The sequence below is a fragment of the Leucoraja erinacea genome, unplaced genomic scaffold (assembly GCF_028641065.1).
Source record: "Leucoraja erinacea ecotype New England unplaced genomic scaffold, Leri_hhj_1 Leri_162S, whole genome shotgun sequence".
Taxonomy (NCBI): Eukaryota; Metazoa; Chordata; class Chondrichthyes; order Rajiformes; family Rajidae; genus Leucoraja; species Leucoraja erinaceus.
Genome location: NW_026575924.1, coordinates 102,167 through 126,067, shown reverse-complemented (window position 1 = coordinate 126,067; position 23,901 = coordinate 102,167). Strand labels below are relative to the sequence as shown.

The following is a 23,901-nucleotide window of genomic DNA, read 5'->3' as shown; positions in this document are numbered from 1 at the left end:
GCAGCCAATTGTAAGGTGGTGCAGGTGGATTTAAAGCAGAAACTCACCTGAGAGAGAGAAGGGGAAAGAGATGAGAGGGAGGTAGAGAGTGGAGAGAAAGAGTGGAGAGAAAGAAAGAGTGGAGAGAAAGAGTGGAGAGAGAGGAGAAAGAGTGGAGGAAGAGAGAGAGGGAGGGAGGGTGAGAGAGTGTAGAGAGAGAGAGTGGGTGAAGAGAGAGAGGTAGAGGCAGGTAGAGAGGGGCAGAGACAGGTAGAGAGGGGCAGAGACAGGTAGATAGGTGAGAGAGAGGCGAACACATACAGGTGTGAAAGAGAGAGAGGCAGGTGCGTGGGTAGAGATTCTGAAACAGGTCCAAATGGATTTAGGTAGCCGGCTAACCCGGGGTAACTCGATATATTTAAAGACCCCCAGCACCAGCAGCTTGATCGGGGGCAGCGCTCATCGCCGGGCCAGTACTGCCCGCAGCCTGCAGGGAGACATGGGGCGAGGCATGCGGCTGATCGCTAACGGGCCGGCCCTGGGCTCCGGCAGCAGCCGCTTCGGCCTCTCGCAGTCCGCTAACCAACAGGGCGAGCTGCAGGAACTGAACAAGCGGCTGGCCAGCTACCTCAACAAGGTGAAGACCCTAGAGAGCGCAAACAAGGAACTCGACATCAAGATCAAGGGGATTCTGGCCAATAAAGGCGTCCACACTCGAGACTGGAGCTCCTACGAGAAGCCCGTGTTGGACGTTTCTCAACAGGTGGGTCACGCGTGTAGGAAACACCTGAGCAGGTGGGTCACAGAGGTGAATGAAACAACTGAACAGGTGTATGAAACAGCTGAACAGGTGGGCACACAGGTGTATGAAACACCTGAACAGGTGGGCACACATCTGTATGAAACAGCTGAACAGGTGGGCACACATCTGTATGAAACAGCTGAACAGGTGGGCACACATCTGTATGAAACACCTGAACAGGTGGGCACACAGGTGTATGAAACACCTGAACAGGTGGGCACACAGGTGTATGAAACACCTGAACAGGTGGATTTCTGCCTCAGATTTCTGGTGGAGGCAGGTTTTCTCGATGCTTTCAAGAGAGCTAAATAGGCCCCTTAAAAATCGGGGGATATGGGGAGAAGGCAGGAACGGGATACTGATTGGGGATGATCACATTGAATGGCGGTGCTGGCTCAAAGGGCTGAATGGCCTACTCTTGCACCTGTTGTCTATTGTCTAGTGTCTACTGTAGGTCACAGGTGAATGAAACACCTGAACAGGTGGACCACAGAGGTGCATGAAACCAAACATAAAAGATGTTTTCAAGAGGGGGTTAGATTCGGCCCTTCGAGCCAGCACCGCCACCCAATGTGATCATGGCTGATCATCCACAATCAGTACCCCGTTCCCGCCTTCTTCCCATATCCCCTGACTCCGCTATCTTTAAGAGCCCTATCTAGCTCTCTCTTGAAAGTATCCAGAGAACCGTCTCCACCGCCCTCAGAGGCAAAGAATTCCACAGACTCACCACTCTCTGTGAGGAAAAGTGTTTCCTCACCTCCGTTCTAAATGGCTTACCCCTTATTCTTAAACTGTGTGTGACCCCTGGTTCTGGACTCCCGCAACATCGGGGACATGTTTCCTGCCTCTAGCGTGTCCAAACCCTTAATAATCTTATATGTTTCAATAAGATACCCTCTCATCCTTCTAAATTGTATTGTGGTTATATATTTGAGGCAGAGATAGATAGATTCTTGATCAGTGCGGGTGTCAGAGATTGTGGGGAGAAGGCAGGAGAATGGGGTTAGGAGGGAGAGATAGATCAGACGTGATTGAATGGCGGGGTAGACTTGACGGGCCGAATGGCCTAATTCTTCTCCTATCACTTGATCTTAATTCCCTCTCCCTTGACTCTCAGTCTGAAGAAGGGTCTCGACCCGAAACGTCACCCACCCCTTCTCTCCAGAGATGCTGCCTGTCCCGCTGAGTTACCCCAGCATTTTGTGTGTATTTTTCTCAAACGTGGTGATAGTTTTTTTAATTAATTCACTGCCGACTTTGGTAGACAAAAATGCTGGAGGAACTCAGCGGGTGAGGCAGCATCTATGGAGCGAAGGAATGGGCGACGTTTCGGGTCGAGAACGTCTAGAGTCTAGAGGCTAGAGTCAGTTATTAAAGATGGGATAGCAGCACATTTGGAAAGTGGTGAAATCATTGGACAAAGTCAGCATGGATTTACGAACGGTAAATCATGTCTGACGAATCTTATAGAATTTTTCGAGGATGTAACTAGTAGCGTGGATAGGGGAGAACCAGTGGATGTGGTGTATCTGGACTTCCAGAAGGCTTTCGACAAGGTCCCACATAAGAGATTAGTATACAAACTTAAAGCACACGGCATTGGGGGTTCAGTATTGATGTGGATGGAGAACTGGCTGGCAAACAGGAAGCATAGAGTAGGAGTAAACGGGTCCTTTTCACAATGGCAGGCAGTGACTAGTGGGGTACCGCAAGGCTCAGTGCTGGGACCCCAGCTATTTACAATATATATTAATGATCTGGAAGAGGGAATTGAAGGCAATATCTCCAAGTTTGCGGATGACACTAAGCTGGGGGGGCAGTGTTAGCTGTGAGGAGGATGCTAGGAGACTGCAAGGTGACTTGGATAGGCTGGGGTGAGTGGGCAAATGTTTGGCAGATGCAGTATAATGTGGATAAATGTGAGGTTATCCATTTTGGTGGCAAAAACAGGAAAGCAGACTATTATCTAAATGGTGGCCGACTAGGAAAAGGAGAGATGCAGCGAGACCTGGGTGTCATGGTACACCAGTCATTGAAAGTAGGCATGCAGTTGCAGCAGGCAGTGAAGAAAGCGAATGGTATGTTACTTTCATAGCAAAAGGATTTGAGTATAGGAGCAGGGAGGTTATACTGCAGTTGTACAGGGTCTTGGTGAGACCACACCTGGAGTATTGCGTACAGTTTTGGTCTCCAAATCTGAGGAAGGACATTGTTGCCATAGAGGGAGTGCAGAGAAGGTTCACCAGACTGATTCCTGGGATGTCAGGACTGTCTTATGAAGAAAGACTGGATAGACTTGGTTTATACCCTCTAGAATTTAGGAGATTGAGAGGGGATCTTATAGAAACTTACAAAATTGTTAAATGGTTGGACAGGCTAGATGCAGGAAGATTGTTCCCGATGTTGGGGAAGTCCAGGACAAGGGGTCACAGCTTAAGGATAAGGGGGAAATCCTTTAAAACCGAGATGAGAAGAACTTTTTTCACACAGAGAGTGGTGAATCTCTGGAACTCTCTGCCACAGAGGGTAGTCGAGGCCAGTTCATGGGCTATATTTAAGAGGGTGTTAGATGTGGCCCTTGTGGCTAAGGGAATCAGAGGGTATGGAGAGAAGGCAGGTACGGGATACTGAGTTGGATGATCAGCCATGATCATATTGAATGGTGGTTACAGGATCGAAGGGCCGAATGGCCTCTACTCCTGCACCTAATTTCTATGTTTCTATGTTTCTATGTCTTGTAGACTTTGGGATGAGGTGGTTCTGTAGCAGGTAAGAGGGACTGGAGTGTAGTGATGTAATGTTTTTTGCTGAGTGTGTGACAGGGCGTAGCAGCGATGCCCCCAGGGTGTTGTGCGAACCACTGCTTTGTTTAATACATTCATAGCTTGGAGCGCATCTTCCAAAGATGCAAATGACTGCAGAGCAGAGAGGATGTAGTCAGGCAGGTGGAACAGGTACACCTGCGTGGAACGGCAAACTTAATGTGCATGGTGAATTCAGAAGGAACTGCAGACGCTGGAGCCTCGAGCAAAGTGTCCAAGTGCTGGAGGAACTCGGCTGGAGGGAATGACAATAGACAATAGGTGCAGGAGTAGGCCATTCGGCCCTTCGAGCCAGCACCGCCATTCAATGTGACCATGGCTGATCATCCACAATCAGTACCCCGTTCCTGCCTTCTCCCCATATCCCCTGACTCCACTATCCTTAAGAGCCCTATCTAGTAGCTCTCTCTTGAAAGTATCCAGAGAACCGGCCTCCACTGCCCTCTGAGGCAGAGAATTCCACAGACTCGCCACTCTCTGTGTGAGAAAAAGTGTTTCCTCGTCTCTGTTCCAAATGGCTTACTCCTTATTCTTAAACTGTGTGTGGCCCCTGGTTCTGGACTCCCCCAACATCGGGAACATGTTTCCTGCTTCTAGCGTGTCCAAGCCATTAACAATCTTGTATGTCTCAATGTGATCCCCTCTCATCCTTCTAAACTCCAGAGTGTACAAGCATCCGTGGAGGGAATGGCAATAGACAATATCATCCACTATCAGTAGCCCGTTCCTGCCCTTGGGGTGGGGAGATTGCAACCTTCACGTGGGTCCACCCTGTTTCGACGAATGCAATCAACCCGGCGTGCACAATCAAAAAAGATCAAATCGAACAAGTTGAGCTAGAACTTTAGGCTATGCATGCCTTACGCAAGAAAAAGAAGCCTTCTCTCCATGTCCCCTGACTCTGCTATCCCTACGAGATCTATCTAACTCTCTCTTGAAAGCATCCAGAGAACCGGCCTCCACCGCCCTCTGTGGCAGAGAATTCCACAGACTCACAACTCTGTGTGTGAAAAAATGTTTCCTCATGGACAGAGGTGGGAGGGTTTAGGACCAGAGGGCACAGCCTCAGAATAAAAGGATGTACCTTTAGGAAGGAGATGGGGAGGAATTTCTTTAGTCAGAGGGTGGTGAATCTGTTGAATTCTTTGCCACAGACGGCTGTGGAGGCCACAAGTCAGTGGATATATTTAAGGCAGAGATAGATAGATTCTTGATTAGTGCGGGTGTCAGGGGTTATGGGGAGAAGGCAGGAGAATGGAGTTAGGAGGGAGAGATAGATCAGCCGTGATTGAATGGTGGAGTAGATTTGATGGGCCGAATGGCCTAATTCTGCTCCTAGAACTTATGAACTATGAAGAAAGTTTTGGATTAAGGGTCTCGACCCGAAATGTCATTGTCTTTCCCCTTGCACAGATGCCGTCTCTTGTGATTCTTGAGCCTGTCTCCCCCCTCCCATCCTGCTTACCTGTACCCCCCTTACACTTCTCCTAGACACACCTGTCACCCCTCCCCCCACTTATCCCCTCTCCTTACCTGCCCACCCAATCCCTCCCCCAACACACCTGTCCCCTCCCCCCAGAACCAGGTCTACCCTTCCCCCATGGACCCACCTGTTCCCTCCCCCTTACCTGCCTGCCCCACGCTCTCCTGACACCCTCGTCCCCTTCCCCCCCCACAGACCCACCTATCTCCCCTCCCCCGACTCACCTGTCCCCTCATCGATTCACCTGTCCCCCTCCCCGCCACACCTGTCCTCTCCCTGCCACCCACCTATCCCCCCCCCCCCCCACACACCTGTCCCCCCCACACCTGTCCCCTCCCCCCCACACCTGTCCCCTCCCCCCACACCTGCCCCCTCCCCCCCCCACACACCTGTCCCCCCTCCCCCCACACCCGTCCCCTCCCCCCCCACACCCGTCCCCTCTCCCCCCACACCTGTCCCCTCCCCCCCCACACCTGCCCCCTCCCCCCCACACCTGTCCCGTCCCCCCCACACCTGTCCCGTCCCCCCCCACACCTGTCCCCTCCCCCCCACACCTGTCCCGTCCCCCCCCCACACCTGTCCCGTCCCCCCCCCCACACCTGTCCCCTCCCCCCCCCACACACCTGTCCCGTCCCCCCCCACACCTGTCCCGTCCCCCCCCCCCACACCTGTCCCCTCCCCCCACCCCCCGTCCCCTCCCCCCACACCTGTCCCCTCCCCCCCACACCTGTCCCCTCCCCCCACACCTGCCCCCTCCCCCCCCACACCTGTCCCCTCCCCCCCACCTGTCCCTTCCCCCACCACACCTGTCCCTTCCCACCACCCCTGTCCCCTCCCCACACCTGTCCCCCCCCCCACCCCCCCCACCCCTGTCCCCCCCACACCTGTCCCCCCACACCTGTCCCCCCCCCACACCCCCCTCCCCACCCCTGTCCCCTCCCCCCACACCTGTCCCCTCCCCCACACCTGTCCCCCCCCCCTGTCCCCTCCCCCACACCTGTCCCCTCCCCCCCACCCCTCCCCCCCCCTCCCCCCCCACACACTGTCCCCTCCCCCCCACACCTGTCCCCTCCCCCCCACACACCTGTCCCCTCCCCCACACACCTGTCCCCTCCCCCCCTGTCTCCCCACCCCACACCTGTCCCCCCTCCCCCCACACCTGTCCCCCCCCCCCCCACACCTGTCCCCCCCCCCCCCCCTGTCCCCTCCCCCCACCCCACACCCCCTCCCCCCCACACCTGTCCCCCCTCCCCCACACCTGTCCCCCTCCCCCACACCTGTCCCCCCCCCCCCCACACCTGTCCCCTCCCCCCCACACCTGTCCCCTCCCCCCACACCTGTCCCCTCCCCCCCACACCTGTCCCCTCCCCCCCACCTGTCCCCTCCCCCAGCACAGACCCCCCCCCCCTCTCTGTGCCCAGTGTGGTTGACCCCTCCTCTCTCTTCTCTCCAGGTACAGGACACGAACTTGGACAATGCCGGCCTGACCTTGCAGCTGGACAACTGTGAACTCGCCTCTGATGACTTCAAGGTCAAGTGTGTATCAGCGCTGGTGTATTATTCTCACCCGCACCGAGACCCACAACCTGTCCCCTCCCCCCCCACACCTGTCCCCTCCCCCCCACACCTGTCCCCTCCCCCCCACACCTGTCCCCTCCCCCCCCCACACCTGTCCCCTCCCCCCACACCCCCCTCCCCCCACACCTGTCCCCTCCCCCACACACCTGTACGCCTTAGATGTAACGTTACAGAATAACTTTAATTTAGAGCGCTGGAGGATGAGGGGTGATTATATATAGAGGTGGATAAGATCGAATCCAGTCACACAATGAATGAATAAGTTTATTGGCCAAGTGTTCACATACAAGGAATTTGCCTCGGTGCTCTGCCCGCAAGCGACAACATGACACACAGTGACGGTTAGGAATGACACATAAAGCATGAAACATTAATAATAAAACATTATCGATTAACCACGTGAATTAAGTGAAATGGCCCTTCGGCCCAACTTGCCCATACCAACCAACATGTCCCATCTATAGTCCCACCTGTTTAAGAAGTAACTGCAGATGCTGGAAAATCGAAGGTAGACTGCTGGAGAAACTCAGCGGGTGTGGCAGCATCTATGGAGCGAAGGAAATAGGCAACGCCCTCTCGTCTTTCTAAACTCCAGAGTGTACAAGCCCAGCCGCTCCATTCTCTCAGCATATGACAGTCGCGCCATCCCGGGAATTAACCTGGTAAACCTACGCTGCACTCCCTCAATAGCAAGAATGTCCTTCCTCAAATTAGGGGACCAAAACTGCACACAATACGCCAGGTGTGGTCTCACTAGGGCCCTGTACAACTGCAGAAGGACCTCTTTGCTCCTATACTCAACTCCTCTTGTTATAAAGGCCAACATGCCATTCGCTTTCTTCACTGCCTGCTGTACCTGCATGCTTACTTTCATAGACTGATGTACAAGGACCCCCAGAACCCGTTGTACTTCCCCTTTTCCCAACTTGACGCCATTTAGATACTAATTTGCTATTACATCTTTGCCTACTCACCTTAAACATATGTCCTCTGGTTCTCTAGTGTGTGTAGGACAGTGTTAGGATAAAGGGGAAATTTAAGGATAAGGGGGAAATCTTTTAGGACCGAGATGAGAAAAACATTTTTCACACAGAGAGTGGTGAATCTGTGGAATTCTCTGACACAGAAGGTAGTTCTCTCACTACCAAGGACTGCTCTCACCCCAACCATGGACTGTTTACCCTCCTACCATCCGGGAGGCGCTACAGGTCTCTCCGTTGCCGAACCAGCAGGTCGAGGAACAGCTTCTTTCCGGCCGCTGTCAATCTACTAAACAACGTACCTCGGTGACTGCCAATCACCCCCCCCACGGACACTTATTATTTATTTTTTTAATTCAAAATCGTTTGCTATGTCGCTCTTCAAAGGAGATGCTAAATGCATTTCGTTGTCTCTGTACTGTACACTGACAATGACAATTAAAATTGAATCTGAATCTGAATCTGAATCTGAATCTGAATCTGAGTTGAGGCCACACAGTTCATTGGCTATATTTAAGAGGGAGTTAGATGTGGCCATTGTGGCTAAAGGGATCAGGGGTATGGAGAGAAGGCAGGTACAGGATACTGATTTGGATGATCAGCCATGATCATATTGAATGGCGAATGGTGCAGGCTCGAAGGGCCGAATGGCCTACTCCTGCACCTATGTTTCTATGTATGTTAGTGTGCGGGGATCGCTGGTTGGCACAGACCCGGTGGGCCGAAGGGCCTGTTTCCGCGCTGTATCTCTAAACTATAAGATAAGATTCTACTAAGACTAGTCTACCTACTTAGAAACATAGAAACATAGAAGTTAGGTGCAGGAGTAGGCCATTCGGCCCTTCGAGCCTGCACCGCCATTCAATATGACCATGGCTGATCATCCAACTCAGTATCCCGTACCTGCCTTCTCTCCATACCCCTGATCCCCTTATCCACAAGGGCCACATCTAACTCCCTCTTAAATATAGCCAATGAACTGGCCTCGACTACCCTCTGTGGCAGAGAGTTCCAGAGATTCACCACTCTCTGTGTGAAAAAAGTTCTTCTCATCTCGGTTTTAAAGGATTTCCCCTTATCCTTACTTAGACTACAAGAGTCGAGGACTCTACAACACGTCTCTCGGTGACGGAGCTACTGTGTGAGCCGGTGTTTGTTCCCTGGTCTACAGGTGGCAGTCGGAGCTGGACCTGCGGCAGTCGGTGGAGCAAGACCTCAATGGTCTGCGGCGGATCCTGGACGACACTAACCTGGGCCGCGGGCAGCTGGAGGCTCAGATCGACGTCATGAACGAGGAGCTGATCTTCCTCCGCAAAAACCACCTGGAGGTGAGGCAGCAGCTCCACCCGCTGTCCCAGCCCCCCAACCCCTTGTCCCACCCACTGTCCCAACCCCCTCCCGTTGCCCCACCAGCAGCTCCACTGTCCCACCCGCTGCCCCACCGTGCTCTTCCCCAGCAGTGTAGCCGCTGTCTAATACGATCGAAGTGTATTTGTCCCAGGACGGAAATGGATCTGGCAACAGTCATAGAAACACAAGGCACACGAAACATGAGATTCAAGTGTCGAGTGGAAAGGATTGGGGGGGGGGGGGGGGGGGGCAAAGATGGGGGGCAAGATCGGGGGTGGAGATTGAGGGGGAGATGGGGGGGGTGGGGAGATTGCGGGGAGGGAGATGGATGGGGGGTGGGATAGGGAGGGGGAGAGATGGGGGGGAGGAGATTGGGGGGATGGAGGGGTAGATGGGGGGGAATGGGGGGGAGATGGAGGGGGGAGATGGGGGGAGAGGGAGGGAGAATGGGGGGGAGAGGGATGGGGGGGGGGAAGGAGATTGGGGGGGGATGAAGAAGGGTAGATGGGGGGAGATTGAGGGGGGGGGAATGGGGGGAGAATGAATGGGGGTGGGGAGAGGGAGAGGGGGGGAGATCTGGGGGGAGGGAATAGGGGGATTGGGGGGGGGGGGGGAATGGGGAGGGATGGGGGGGGGAGGGGGAATGGGGTGGGGGCTACTCCTGCACCTATTGTCTGTGTGTCTGTGTTACTATCCCTGGACACTCTCCCCAGTGCCATCTCACCCCTCCCACCTTTCTCTACACAGAAGGTGGATGATCTTCGAGCCCAGATCTCCAAGTCTGACGTCTCGGTGCAGCTGGAAGACTCGGAGGAGGATGACTTGGGGCAGGTGATCAACAAGATCCGTGAGGAATACCAGGCTCTGGCTGACCAGAACAAGAAGAAGGCGGAGGAGTGCTACAAGAAGAAGGTGAGAGACTCCGGGCGTTCCCGCATCCCACACGCGTGTCCCATCATCACGCGTGTCCCATGTGTCACGCGTGTCCCATTAAAAAACATGGATAGGTGACGTTTCACAGAGTGCTGGAGTAACTCAGCGGGTGCAGCAGCATCTGTGGAGCTTAGGAAATAGGCAACGTTTCGGGCCGAAACCCAGAAGGGTTTCGGCCCGAAACGTTGCCTATTTCCAGAAGGTTCGGCCCGAAACGTTGCCTATTTCCTTCACTCCACAGATGCTGCTGCACCATAACTCAGCGGGTCAGGCAGCATCTGTGGAGAACATGGATAGGTGACGTTTCACATGGTGCTGGAGTAACTCAGCGGGGCAGGCAGCATCTGTGGAGAAACATGGATAGGTGACGTTTCACAGAGTGCTGGAGTAACTCAACTCAGCATCTGTGGAGAACAGGCAGGTGCACGTTTCACAGAGTGCTGGAGTAACTCAGCGGGTCAACGTGGAGAAATGGATAGGTGACGTTTTTTGGGTCGAGACCCTTCAGCTTTACAGCCCCTTAACTCAATAACACACAATGCAGATAAAATGTATCACAAAATGAAATTAACAGTTTGGGAGAGAAGGCAGGACCGGGGTACTGATCAGCCATGATCACATTGAATGGCGGTGCTGGTTTGAAGGACTGAATGGCCTACTCCTGCACCTACTGTCTATTGTCTATATACATTACAATCATCCACATTGTACAGATACATGATAAAGGGAATAACGTTTAGTGCAATGTCTGATCAAGGATAGTCCCAAGGTCAATAATGAGGTAGATAGTTTTTCAGGACTGCTCTCTGGTTGTGGTAGGGTGGTTCAGTTGCCTGATAACAGCTGGGTTGTGAACTTACACTTCGTCTGACAAAGGGCCCTGACCCGAATCATATTCTTTTTCCTTTTCCAAATTCCTTCTCTCCAGAGATGCTGGCTGTCCCATCCAGTTACTCCAGTATTTTGTGCCTATCTTAGTTTAGACTAGTTTATTGTCACGTGTGCTGAGTTACAGGGAAAAGCTTTGATTTGCATTTTGTGCAGTCAAAGGGGATAATACATCACGTAAACATAATCTAGCCAAACACGAGTCCAATAGGTGGAATGATGGAAAAGTCAGTCGCTGAGGTTAGTGCTGTGCAGTGTTCAACAGCCTGATGGTTGTTGGGAAGAAGCTGTTCTTGAACCTGGAGGTCACGGTTTTCAGGCTCCTGTACCTTCTTCCCGATGGTCGCAGCGAGATAATAGACAATAGACAATAGGTGCAGGAGTAGAGGCCATTCGGCCCTTCGAGCCAGCACCGCCATTCAATGTGATCATGGCTGATCATCCCCAATCAGTACCCCGTTCCTGCCTTCTCCCCGTATCCCCTGACTTCGCTATCTTTAAGAGCCCTATCCAGCTCTCTCTTGAAAGTATCCAGAGAACCAGCCTCCACCGCCCTCTGATGCAGAGAACTCACAACTCTCTGTGAGAAAAAATGTTTCCTCGTCTCCGTTCTAAATGGCTTACTCCTTATTCTTAAACTGTGTGGCCCCTGGTTCTGGACTCCCCCAACATCGGGAACATGTTTCCAGCCTCTAGCGTGTCCAAACCCTTAACAATCTTAGATGAAAGGGTGGCCAGGGTGGTGTGGGTCTCTGATGATGCTGGTTGCCTTTTTGAGGCAGCGACTCCTGTAGATCCCTTCGATGGTGGGGAGGTCAGTACTGTGATGGACCTTCGATGGTGGGGATAGGAAAAGTTTGGAGAGTTATGGGCCAAATGCAGGCAGGCGGGACGAATTTAGTCATGGAGTTAGACAGCAGGGAAACTGACCCTTCGGCCCAACTTCCCGATGCTGACCAACCTAACGGCTTGTTTCCTTTCATCATTGTTACTTTTTTGCATATCTTTAATTCATTTCTTCTATATCTCTCTACATCACCATCTATATCTCTCGTTTCCCTTTCCCCTGACTCTCAGTCTGAAGAAGGGTCTCGTCCCGAAACGTCACCCGTTCCTTCTCTCCAGAGATGCCGCCTGTCCCGCTGAGTTACTCCAGCTTTTTTGTGTCTATCTTCGCTTTAAAGCAGCATCTGCAGTTCCTTCCTCCTCGTGCCCCATCGACATTGATCGGCATGCACAAGTCGGGCCGAAGGGCCTGTTTCCACGCTGGGTGACTATGACCGTGCGGGGAAGATAGAGAGAGGTTGTGTGTGACTATGGGTGAGGCAGGGAGGGAGGGTGAGACAGTGTTTGGCTCTGATGATGATGATGACACCTTATTGTCACCTGTACCTCAGGAACAATACACAAAGTATGCAAAGAGTCGCTAGGTAAAGGGCAGCGACAGATCACTAACGTGTTCAGTGTAGACCTGATGGTCCCTCTGATGTTTGCAAGAGGGAGTTAGATTTAGCTCTTTAGGGCTAACAGAATCAAGGGATATGGGGAGAAGGCAGGAACGGGGTACGGACTGGAGATGATCAACCATGATCATATTACATAGACATAGAAAACAAAGACATAGACAATAGGTGCAGGAGGAGGCCATTCGGCCCTTCGAGCCAGCACCACCATTCATTGTGATCATGGCTGATCGTCCCCAATCAATAACCCGTGCCTGCCTTCTCCCCATATCCCTTGACTCCACCAGCCCCTAGAGCTCTATCTAACTCTCTCTTAAATCCATCCAGTGACTTGGCCTCCACTGCCCTCTGTGGCAGGGAATTCCACAAATTCACAACTCTCTGGGTGAAAAAGTTTTTTTCTCACCTCAGTCTTAAATGACCTCCCCTTTATTCTAAGACTGTGTGGCCCCAACGCGTATTGAATGGCGGTGCTGGCTCGAAGGGCCGAATGGCCTACTCCTGCACCTGTTGTCTATGTTTCTGTGTGTCGACGGCCCTCCCTACGCTGTCCCCCCCCCTTGCCCCTCGCCCCCACAACGGTCAACGCTTCCCCCCCCCACTGCTCAGTGACGGTCCGGTCTGTGTTTGCGCCCCAGTTTGATGCAGCATCGCAGGAAGTGAGCAAGACCAGCGAGGCTCTGCAGGCCATCAAGCAAAGCATCACCGAGCAGCGGCGGCAAATCAAAATCCTGGAGGTGGAGCTACGCATGTTGGGGGCCACGGTACGCACACGCACACACGCACACGCATGTTGGGAGTCGCGGTATGCACACGCACGCACACGCATGTACACACTTGCGCACACACACACACACGTACACGCATACACACATGCACGCACACAAGCACACGCACACACACATGCACGCGCACACACACAGGTGCACGCGCACACACACAAATGTACACACACACACACACAAATTTGTGCACTCACACACATACACACATGCACACACGCAAGCACACATGCACATGCATATAGACACAAGCTGGGATCCACGGTATGCACACGCGCACACGTATATATGCACACATACCCACAACAAGCACAACCACATGCACACACATATACATGCGCATGCACACACACACACACACACATACACTGGAGGCCAACGGTATGCACATGCGCACACGCACATACACGTGCACACAAATGCACACCCGCATGCACACACACACACACACACGCACACACTGGAGGCCACCGTACGCACATGCGCACACGTACACGCACACACACACGCACATACATGGGCACGCACACATGGGGTTGGGAGGGAGAGATAGATCAACCATGATAGAATGGCGGAGTGGACTCGATGGGCCGAGTGGCCTAATTCTGCTCTATCACTGATGTACTCCACAAACAGATTGATTCACAGCAGGGCTTTTCATTACACCTCATCAATAGCAACAAGCTGACAGGTGGAAGCTGCCTGAGCTGACTGTGTTTCCTCCTCTCCCCCTCTCCCCCAGATTCACTCCCTGGAGGACACGCTCCAGGACACGGAGGATCGATCAGCGCTGGAGTTACAGCGGATCAATAACACCATTGCCAGCCTGGAGCAGCAGCTGGCCAAGCTGCAGGAGGACATGAAGGTCCGGGCAGCCGACTACCAGGACCTGCTCAACATCAAGATGAGACTGCAGGCCGAGATCGACACCTACCGCAAGCTGCTGGAGGGAGACGGGTAACGTTGCGGTGACCCCCGAACCCCACGACCCACCCGCGGCCCCCCGCCGACCCCTGACCCCCACGACACCTGATCCCCGACCACCGTCGCCCAAGACCCCCTATCGCTCCCCGACCCCCACGATACCACCCCGACCCCCATGACCCCCGACCCCCACCGCCCCTGACCCCACAACCCCACCACGACCCCCAACGCCCACGACCCACCCACGGCCCCGACCTCCACGACCCCCATGACCCCCCGACCCCCCCACCGCCCCTGACCCCACAACCCCACGACCCACCCATGGCCCCGACCTCCACGACCCCCCGCCGACCCCCACTACCTTGACCCTCACCGACTCCTGGCCCCACAACCCTCGCCACGACCCCCACGACTCCTCTGACCCCCGATTTCTGACCCCCACGATCCCACCCCGACCCCCCCACCGCCCCCGACCCCCGGCTGGCTGGGTGGGTGGGTGGGCTGGTGGATCATAAGTGATAGGAGCAGAGTTAGACCATTCGGCCCATCATGTCTACTCCGCCATTCAATCACGGTTGATCTATCTCTCCCTCCTGACCCCATTCTCCAGTGTTTGGGTCACGGGGCGAGGTTGATGCAGGCACCTTATGGGCCTGTCCAACATATGCGATTATTCTCGGCGATTTGCCAGCACCTGTCACAGTCGCAGCAAGTCACGGAAGTATCGCGTAAGTGGGACAGCCCCTTTAGTTTAGTTTAGAGATACAGCGCGGAGACAGGCCCTTCGGCCCATCGAGTCGACACCGGCCAGCGATCGCCCCCGAATGGCCGACTCCTGCACCTGTTTTCTATGTTTCTATTAAACATCAGTGAGACCAGGCCCAATATGGAGCAGAATCTGGGCAGCAAGGCATTGTGGACATTTCAATAGACAATAGACAATAGGTGCAGGAGTAGAGGCCATTCGGCCCTTCCAGCCAGCACCTCCATTCAATGTGATCATGGCTGATGATCCCCAATCAGTACCCCGTTCCTGCCTTCTCCCCATATCCCCTGACTCCGCTATCTTTAAGAGCCCTATCTAGCTCTCTCTTGAAAGTATCCAGAGAACCGGCCTCCACCGCCCTCTGAGGCAGAGAATTCCACAGACTCACAACTCTCTGTGTGAAAAAGTGTTTCCTCGTCTCCGTTCTAAATGGCCTGCCCCTTATTCTTAAACTGTGTGTGGCCCCTTGTTCTGGACTCCCCCGACATCGGGAACATGTTTCCTGCCTCTAGCGTGTCCAAGCCATAAATAATCTTATTTGTTTCAATAAGATCCCCTCTCATCCTTCTAAACTCCAGAGTGTACTAGCCCAGCCGCTCCATTCTCTCAGCATATGACAGTCCCGCCATCCCGGGAATTAACCTGGTGAACCTACGCTGGGCTCCCTCAATAGCAAGAATGTCCTTCCTCAAATTAGGGGACCAAAACTGCTCACAATACTCCAGGTGTGGTCTCACTAGGGCTCTGTACAACTGCAGAAGGACCTCTTTGCTCCTCGTGTTTCCCCCGCCATTGCTACATGGTTCAATATTGTAAAACTACTGGATTGTAATCCAGTATCGCCTTTCCGCTGACCCAATAGAACGCAAAAAATAATCATTTTCACTGTACCACGGTACTCGTGTCGATAAATGAAACGTTAAACAAACTTTAAACTCTAAACTAAACCAAACTGTATCGTGTGGGAAGGAACTGCAGATGCTGGTTTATACCAAGGGGAGAAACAAAATGCTGGAGTAACTCAGCGGGTCAGGCAGCATCTCTGGTTAAAAGGAATGGGTGGCGTTTTGGGTCGAGACCCTTCTTCAGACTGTAATGCCCCTGTCCCACTTAGGAAACCCGAACGGAAACCTCTGGAGACTTTGGGCCCCACCCAAGGTTTCCGTGCGGTTCCCGGAGGTTTTGGTCACCTGCTTCCACTACTCGCAACCTCCGGCAACCACCTGCAACCTCTGGGAACCGCACGGAAACCTTGGGTGGGGCCCAAAGTCTCCTAAGTGGGACAGGGGCATAAGGCTGATGCTTGGTTACTCGAGACTGATTTTAGGGGGGTGGTGGGGATTCTCAAACCAGTGGATGGTTTACTTGAAGAAACAAGGAACTGCAGATGCTGCTTTACAAAAAAAGACACAAAGTGCTGGAGTAACTCAACAGGTCAGGCAGCATCTCTGGAGAACATGGGTCGGTGCCTTTTCTTTGTCTGAGAAAGGATCCTAAATGTTCATAAGTGATAGGAACAGAATTAGGCCATTCGGCCCATTGACTCTACCATGCCTGATCTATCTCTCCCTCCTAACCCCATTCTCCCGCCCTCTGCCGTAATCTTTGACACTCGCACTAATCAATAATCTGTCAATCTCCAACCCCGACAGTCCTTTCAGGTTAGGCAGAGGTTCACTTGCATCTCCTCCAACCTCATCTACTTTATCCGTTGATCAAGATGTCGACTCGTATACATCGGTGAGATCAATGGCAGACTAGGCGATCGTTTCGCTGAACACCTTTGCTCAGCCCGCCTGAACCAACCTGATCTCCCGGTTGCTAAACACTTTAATTCTCCTTCCCATTCTCACACTGACCTTTCTGTCCTGGGTCTCCTCCATTGTCAGAGTGAGGCTAAATGCAATTGGAGGAAAAGCATCTCATAATTCGCTTGGGCAGCTTAGAGCCCAGTGGTATGAATATTGATTTCTCTAACTTCAAGTAACCCCGGCGTTCCCTCTCTCTCTCCATCCCTCCCCCACCCAAGTCGCACCAGTTTCTCGTTCTCATCCAGCAAACAGCTAACAATGGCCTCTTTCCATTATCATCGTTACTTTTTGCATATCTTTCATTCATTGTTCTTTATCTCTCTACATCGTCGTCTATATCTCTCGTTTCCCTTTTCCCTAACCCGTCTGAAGAAGGGTCTCGACCCGAAACGTCACCCATTCCTTCTCTCCAGAGATGCTGCCTGTCCCACTGAGTTACTCCAGCACTCTGTGAAACGTCACCTATCCATGTTCTCCACAGATGCTGCCTGTCCCACTGAGTTACTCCAGCACTCTGTGAAACGTCACCTATCCATGTTCTCCACAGATGCTGCCTGACCCACTGAGTTGTGGTGCAGCAGCATCTATGGAGCTAAGGAAATAGGCAACGTTTCGGGCCGAAACCCTTCTGGAAATAGGCAAGGCAACGTTTCGGGCCGAAACCCGGAAGGGTTTCGGCCCGAAACGTTGCCTATTTCCTTAGCTCCATAGATGCTGCTGCACCCGCTGAGTTACTCCAGCACTCTGTGAAACGTCACCTATCCATGTTCTCCACAGATGCTGTCTGACCCGCTGAGTTACTCCAGCACTCTGTGTCTTTTTTTGACGGTTCCCTTGGTTAGGGAACAGTTAGACAGGTAAATGGATGACATAGAAAATAGGTGCAGGAGTAGAGGCCATTCGGCCCTTCGAGCCTGCACCATTCGCCATTCAATATGATCATGGCTGATCATCCAACTCAGTATCCTGTACCTGCCTTCTCTCCATACCCCCCTGATCCCTTTAGCCACAAGGGCCACATCTAACTCCCACTTAAATATAGCCAATGAACTGTGGCCTCAACTACCTTCTGTGGCAGAGAATTCCACAGATTCACCATAATGCAGGCTTGGGGGGAAATGGGCCAAACGTGGGCAGGTGGGACAAGTGTAGATGGGTGATCAATCTGAAGAAGGATTTCGGCCCGAAACGTTGCCTATTTCCTTTGCTCCATAGATGCTGGTGCACCCGCTGAGTTTCTCCAGCACTGTTCAAGATTCAAGATTCAATTTATTTGTCATTTGGACCCCTTGAGGTCCAAACGAAATGACGTTTCTGCAGCCATACATTACAAACAAATAGACCCAAGACACACATAATTTACATTTACATAAACATCCATCACATCGCTGTGATGGAAGGCCAAAAAAACTTATCTCTCCACTGCACCACCCCTCGCCCCCCCCGATGTCAGAGTCAAAGTCAAAGCCCCCGGCTGGCGATGGCGATTGTCCCGCGGCCATTAAAGCCACGCCGGGTGATGCAAGGTCGCACACCGGGTCTTGGTGTTGGAGCCCCCGGCGTGCGCTCGCAGAGTCCCGCGGCCATTCCAAGCCGCGCGGGGCGGTGCTGTAAGGCCCCGCTCCAGGAGCTCTTCGACCCCGCAACTCGGGCGGGAGAAGTCGCCGTTGTGGGAGCCCTGAAAAGCGGTCTCCCTCCAGGGACCCGCGGACTCCCGGTGCCGCCGTCCGCCAGACCCGCAGTTGCAGCCTCCGAATCTCCGGAGGTCGGGCCGCAGCAGCAGCAGCGCTCCACCACCGCTCCGGACTCGGCCAGCTCCGCGACGGTGAGGTGAGTCGTCGGCACCAGAGCCCCCGGTCTTCCTGTTGGAGGCCGCTCCTCGTTGCAGACCCAACGACAACGGAGACCCGACAAAGAAAAGGTCGGGTCTCCCGTGCAGGGAGAGATTAAAAGTTACCCCCTCCCACCCCACCCCACCCCCCCACACACACACCCCAACAAAAAATAACAAAAACGACATAGAAACATAGACAAAAAATAATAAAAACGCAGACGGGCTGCAGAGGCCGCTGCTGACGAGAGTCGCCACGCCTACCGAGTACAGTTGTCTACTGTAGATGGGACATGTTGGTCGGTGTGGGCATGTTGGGCTGAAGGGCCTGTTTCCACGCTGTGTCACTCTGTGACTATATCTCAGAGATGCTGATTGCCCCTTTCTCTGCTTAAATATATTTTTGTTTTCCAGATTAAGTAAATCAGACCAGTTAAAAGCCACTGCAACCTTCGGAGGTTAGTTGATGATGGTGTTGCAACAGTGAATGTGGACCAGACCTCTTGTGGCCAGCGCTCTGGGGCTGTTCATTGCAGACGAGACCACAGACGGCCACGGGTTATGGGGAGAAGGCAGGAGAATGGGGTTGAAGGCAGAAAGATACATTAGACACTAGACAACAGGTGCAGGAGTAGGCCATTCGGCCCTTCGAGCCAGCACCGCCATTCAATGTGATCATGGCTGATCATCCACAATCAGTACCCCGTTCCTGCCTTCTCCCCATATCCCCTGACTCCACTATCTTCAAGAGCCCTATCTAGCTCTCTCTTGAAAGTATCCAGAGAACCAGCCTCCACCGCCCTCTGAGGCAGAGAATTCCACAGACTGACAACTCTCTGTGTGAAAAGGTGTTTCCTCGTCTCCGTTCTAAATGGCTTACCCCTTATTCTTAAACTGTGTGGACCCTGGTTCTGGACTCCCCCAACATCGAGAATATGTTTCCTGCCTCTAATGTGTCCAAACCCTTAATAATCTTATATCAATAAGATGCCCTCTCATCCTTCTAAACTCCAGAGTGTACAAGCCCAGCCGCTCCATTCTCTCAGCATATGACAGTCCCGCCATCCCGGGAATTAACCTGGTGAACCTACGCTGCACTCCCTCAATCATTAGACATGATTGAACGGCGGTGTCCACTCTATTCTGATCTCCCCCTCTTCTAACACTTTAGTCAGAGGGTGGTGAATCTGTGGGATTCTTTGCCACAGACGGCTGTGGAGGCCACAAGTCCGTGGATATATTTAAGGCAGAGATAGATAGATTCTTGATTAGTGCGGGTGTCAGGGGTTATGGGGAGAAGGCAGGAGAATGGGGTTAGGAGGGAGAGATAGATCAGCCGTGATTGAATGGCGGAGTAGACTTGATGGGCCGAATGGCCTAATTCTGCTCCTATCACTAGCAGAAACCTTTCAGTGATATAAAATAGACGTTAGAAACAGAGACAAATGAATGAATTATTAATAGAAACAAATATCTTTGACCAGATGATTTCCCCCAGTAGAATATTTACAATAACAGGTGAAAAAATGGTAGATAGGGTGGGTGGCGCAGCGGGTAGAGCTGCTGCCTCACAGCGCCAGAGACCCGGGTTCAATCCTGACTACGGACGCTGTCTGTACGGTGTTTGCACGTTCTCCCCGTGACCTGCGTGGGTTTTCTCCGGGTGCTCCGGTTTCCTCCCACACTCCAAAGACGTGCAGGTTTGTAGGTTAATTGGCTTGGTGTAAATGTAAATTGTCCCTAGTGTGTGTGTAGGATATTGTTAGTGTGCGGGGATCGCTGGTCGGCACGGACTCGGTGGGCCGAAGGGCCTGTTTCCGCGCTGTATCTCTAAACTAAGCTAAAATAAGGAACTGCAGATGCTGGAATCTTGAGGAAATACAAAGTGCTGGAGTAACTCAGCGGGTCAGGCAGCATCTGTGGAGAACATGGATAGGTGACGTTTCACAGAGTGCTGGAGTAACTCAGCGGGTCAGGCAGCATCTGTGGAGAACATGGATAGGTGATGTTTCACAGAGTGCTGGAGTAACTAAGCGGGTCAGGCAGCATCTGTGGAGAACATGGATAGGTGACGGTTCACAGAGTGCTGGAGAAACTCAGCGGGTCAGGCGAATGTGGGGAGCATGGATAGGTGGTTTCACAGAACATGGATAGGTGACGTTTCACAGAGTCACAGACTGGAGTAACTCAGTGGGTCAGGCAGCATCTGTGGAGAACATGGATAGGTTACACAAAAAAAGCTGGAGAAACTCAGCGGGTGCAGCAGCATCTATGGAGCAGTCATCGTTTCGGGCCGAACATGGATCTGCCCGAAACGTTGCCTATTTCCAGAAGGTTCGGCCCGAAACGTTGCCTATTTCCTTAGCTCCATAGATGCTGCTGCACCATAACTCAGCGGGTCAGGCAGCATCTGTGGAGAACATGGATAGGTGACGTTTTGGGTTGGGACACTTTTTCAGAATGATCATTGGGATTGATTGGAAAAGATGCATTTCCCCTGGTTACGAGGGGTTCTTGACGGACTTAATTCCTTTGTTCAGCAAAAGTTTGTGCAGTTCAGTGTACCGAGGTACAGTGAAAAGCTGTTGTTGCGTGCTAACCAGTCAGCGGAAAGACAATACATGATTACAATCGAGCCGTCCACAGTGGACAGATACAGGATAGGCAAATATAAATGATGAGGGAATTGCCAAGTGGGTAGTAAAATAAACCATTGTGTGTGGGGATAGGAAAGGTTTAGAGGAATATGATCCAAGAATGGGCAAATGGGATTATCTCGGGAGGGTGCCTTGGCCAGCATGGATGAGTTGGGCTGAAGGGCCATCAACCTTGGAATGGAATTCTCTGCCTTCAGAGGGTGGTGGAGGCCGGTTCTCTGGATGCTTTCAAGAGAGAGCTAGACAGGGCTCTTAAAGATAGCGGAGTCAGGGGATATGGGGAGGAGGCAGGAACGGGGTACTGATTGGGGATGATCAGCCATGATCACATTGAATGGCGGTGCTGGCACGAAGGGCCGAATGGCCTCATCCTGCACCTATTGTCTGTTGTCTGTTGTCTATAACCCGTGAGTCTAATCCTTCCCCCTCTCCAATTTATTCCAGAGGCTCGGAAAGGCACTAAGAAAGTCATCATCATCTCTCAGCGGTTCATGGATGGGAAGGTTATTTCCGAGAAGCAGGAATCTGAGGAGATCTTGGAGTGATGATCTTCTGAGCGCGGGACAGGGCCGCGGGGTGGAGGGGCGGTGGGGGGGACGGTTCTGCCACGTTAGCGGCTGGGGCTGCATGAGGGTTGGTGTTGCTATCTGTCAGCTGGGAGCAAGAGGCAAGGTGGGAAACTAAGGGGAGCGGCTATATCTCCTAACTAAACTAAAGCATCTGCAATCATGAGAGGAATAGACTGGGTTGATGATGCACAGGTATTTGAAGGAATGAATGAATGAAGTTTATCGGCCAAGTATTCACATACAAGGAATTTGCCTTGGTGCTCCGCCCGCAAGTGACACATAAATGACACATAAAACATTAATAATGAAACATTATTGATTAAACATGTGGATTAAATAAAATACCACAGCAAAAGGAGGCGACATGTTTTTGGTTATTGAGTGGAGCTACATGGGTGGGACAGGGATGTGGACCAAACGCGGGCAGGTGGGACTGGTGTAGATGTGACGCGCTGGCCGGTGTGGACAAGTTGGGCCGAAGGGCCTGTTTCCACTCTGTATCACTCTGGAGTTTAGAAGGATGAGAGGGAATCTTATTGAAACATATAAGATTATTAAGGGTTTGGACACGCTAGAGGCAGGAAACATGTTGGGGGAGCCCAGAACCAGGGGCCACATCAGAGCCCCGGGTCTGTGTGTCGAGTTTGTACATTCTCCCTCCCTGTGGGTTTTCTCCGGGTGCTCCGGTTTCCTCCCACATCCCAAGGACGTGCGGGTCTGTAGGTTAATCGGCCCCTCTATAAATTCCCCCTACAGTGCAGGGGGTGGATGAGAAAGTGGGATAACATAATAGGGGCAGGAGGAGGCCATTCGGCCCTTCGAGCTAGTACCACCGTTCAATGTGATCATGGCTGATCATCCACAATCAGTACCCCGTTCCTGCCTTCTCCCCATATCCCCTGACTCCGCTATCTTTAAGAGCCCTATCTAGCTCTATGCTAAATCTATGCTGTAAACTGCTGCTAAATGTATGGGGGGGTCAAATCTTAATGAGAATTAGTTTGGTTTTTAGTTTAGTTTAGAGATACAAGGCGGAAACAGGCCCTTCGGCCCACCGAGTCCGTGCCGACCAGCGATCCCTGCTCACTAACACTATCCAACACACACACACACACAAACACTATCCAACACACACACACATACACACACAAACACTATCCAACACACACACACACACACACACACACACACACACACACACACACACACACACACACACACACACACACACACACACACACACACACACACACACAAACACTATCCAACACACACAAACACACACTAGAGACAATGTACAAGTATACCATAGCCAGTCCCTCTGCACACCTGCACGTCTTTGGAGCGGGGGAAGTTAAAAGACGTAATTGATATGGGACCTGTATAAATGGGTGGTTGGCGGTCCGCTTAGACCTGATGGGCCGAAGGGCCTGATTCTATAATAAATTAAAACAAACTCTATTCCCAATGCCAGTGGATGGATCTCTCGGGAACAATTGTTTGAAGGTGGATGTGTTTTGGGTGGGCATTCAGTGGACACTGGAGTTGAGGCCAACTCTCTATACCGCTCCAAGAGTTACTTTGTGCCTGGCCTTTGTTCTATTCACTGGGGTTGTTGAAAATCTACACATTATTCAGTCCAAAGGTATTAGACCTCTTGATATAAACATGGGCGGGACTTTCACTTTGTGATTGTAACTTTTTTTAAATTGTAATTCTCTAAATGATGCATTAAATATTCAGCTTGCAGCCTTCAATTGTGTGTAGAGTGGACATTCTTTACAGGACCAAGCGCAGGCTTGGTGATCGCTTCCCCAACACCTCCGCTCGGTTCGCAATAACATAGAAACATAGACAATAGGTGCAGGAGTAGAGGCCATTCGGCCCTTCGAGCCTGCACCGCCATTCAATATGATCATGGCTGATCATCCAACTCAGTATCCTGTACCTGCCTTCTCTCCATACCCCCTGATCCCTTTAGCCACAAGGGCCACATCTAGATCCCTCTTAAATATAGCCAATGAACTGGCCTCAACTACCTTCTGTGGCAGAGAATTCCACAGATTCACCACTCTCTGTGTGAAAAATGTTTTTCTCATTTCAGTCCTAAAAGATTTCCCCATTATCCTTAAACTGTGACCCCTTGTTCTGGACTTCCCCAACATCGGGAGCAATCTTCCTGCATCTAGCCTGTCCAACCCCTTATGAATTTTGTAAGTTTCTATAAGACCCCCCCTCAATCTTCTAAATTCTACAAGCCGAGTCTATCCAGTCTTTCTT

General features: G+C 52.3%; 1 protein-coding gene across 2 annotated transcripts; it reads left to right on the top strand.

The window, feature by feature from the left end:
* Positions 1-144: 144 nt before the first annotated feature.
* On the top strand, positions 145-22,879 carry LOC129716045 (keratin, type I cytoskeletal 18-like). 2 transcript variants are annotated; one of them, XM_055665922.1, is made up of 8 exons: positions 145-742; positions 6,543-6,625; positions 8,819-8,975; positions 9,745-9,909; positions 12,920-13,045; positions 13,806-14,020; positions 18,810-18,853; positions 21,497-22,879. In XM_055665922.1, exons 1-8 carry the CDS (start codon positions 356-358, stop codon positions 21,595-21,597), a joined length of 1,278 nt encoding a protein of 425 aa, XP_055521897.1. In that variant the 5' UTR covers positions 145-355; the 3' UTR covers positions 21,598-22,879. The 2 variants fall into 2 exon arrangements, with proteins under 2 accessions (XP_055521897.1, XP_055521898.1); XM_055665923.1 differs by lacking the exon at positions 18,810-18,853.
* Positions 22,880-23,901: the final 1,022 nt, after the last annotated feature.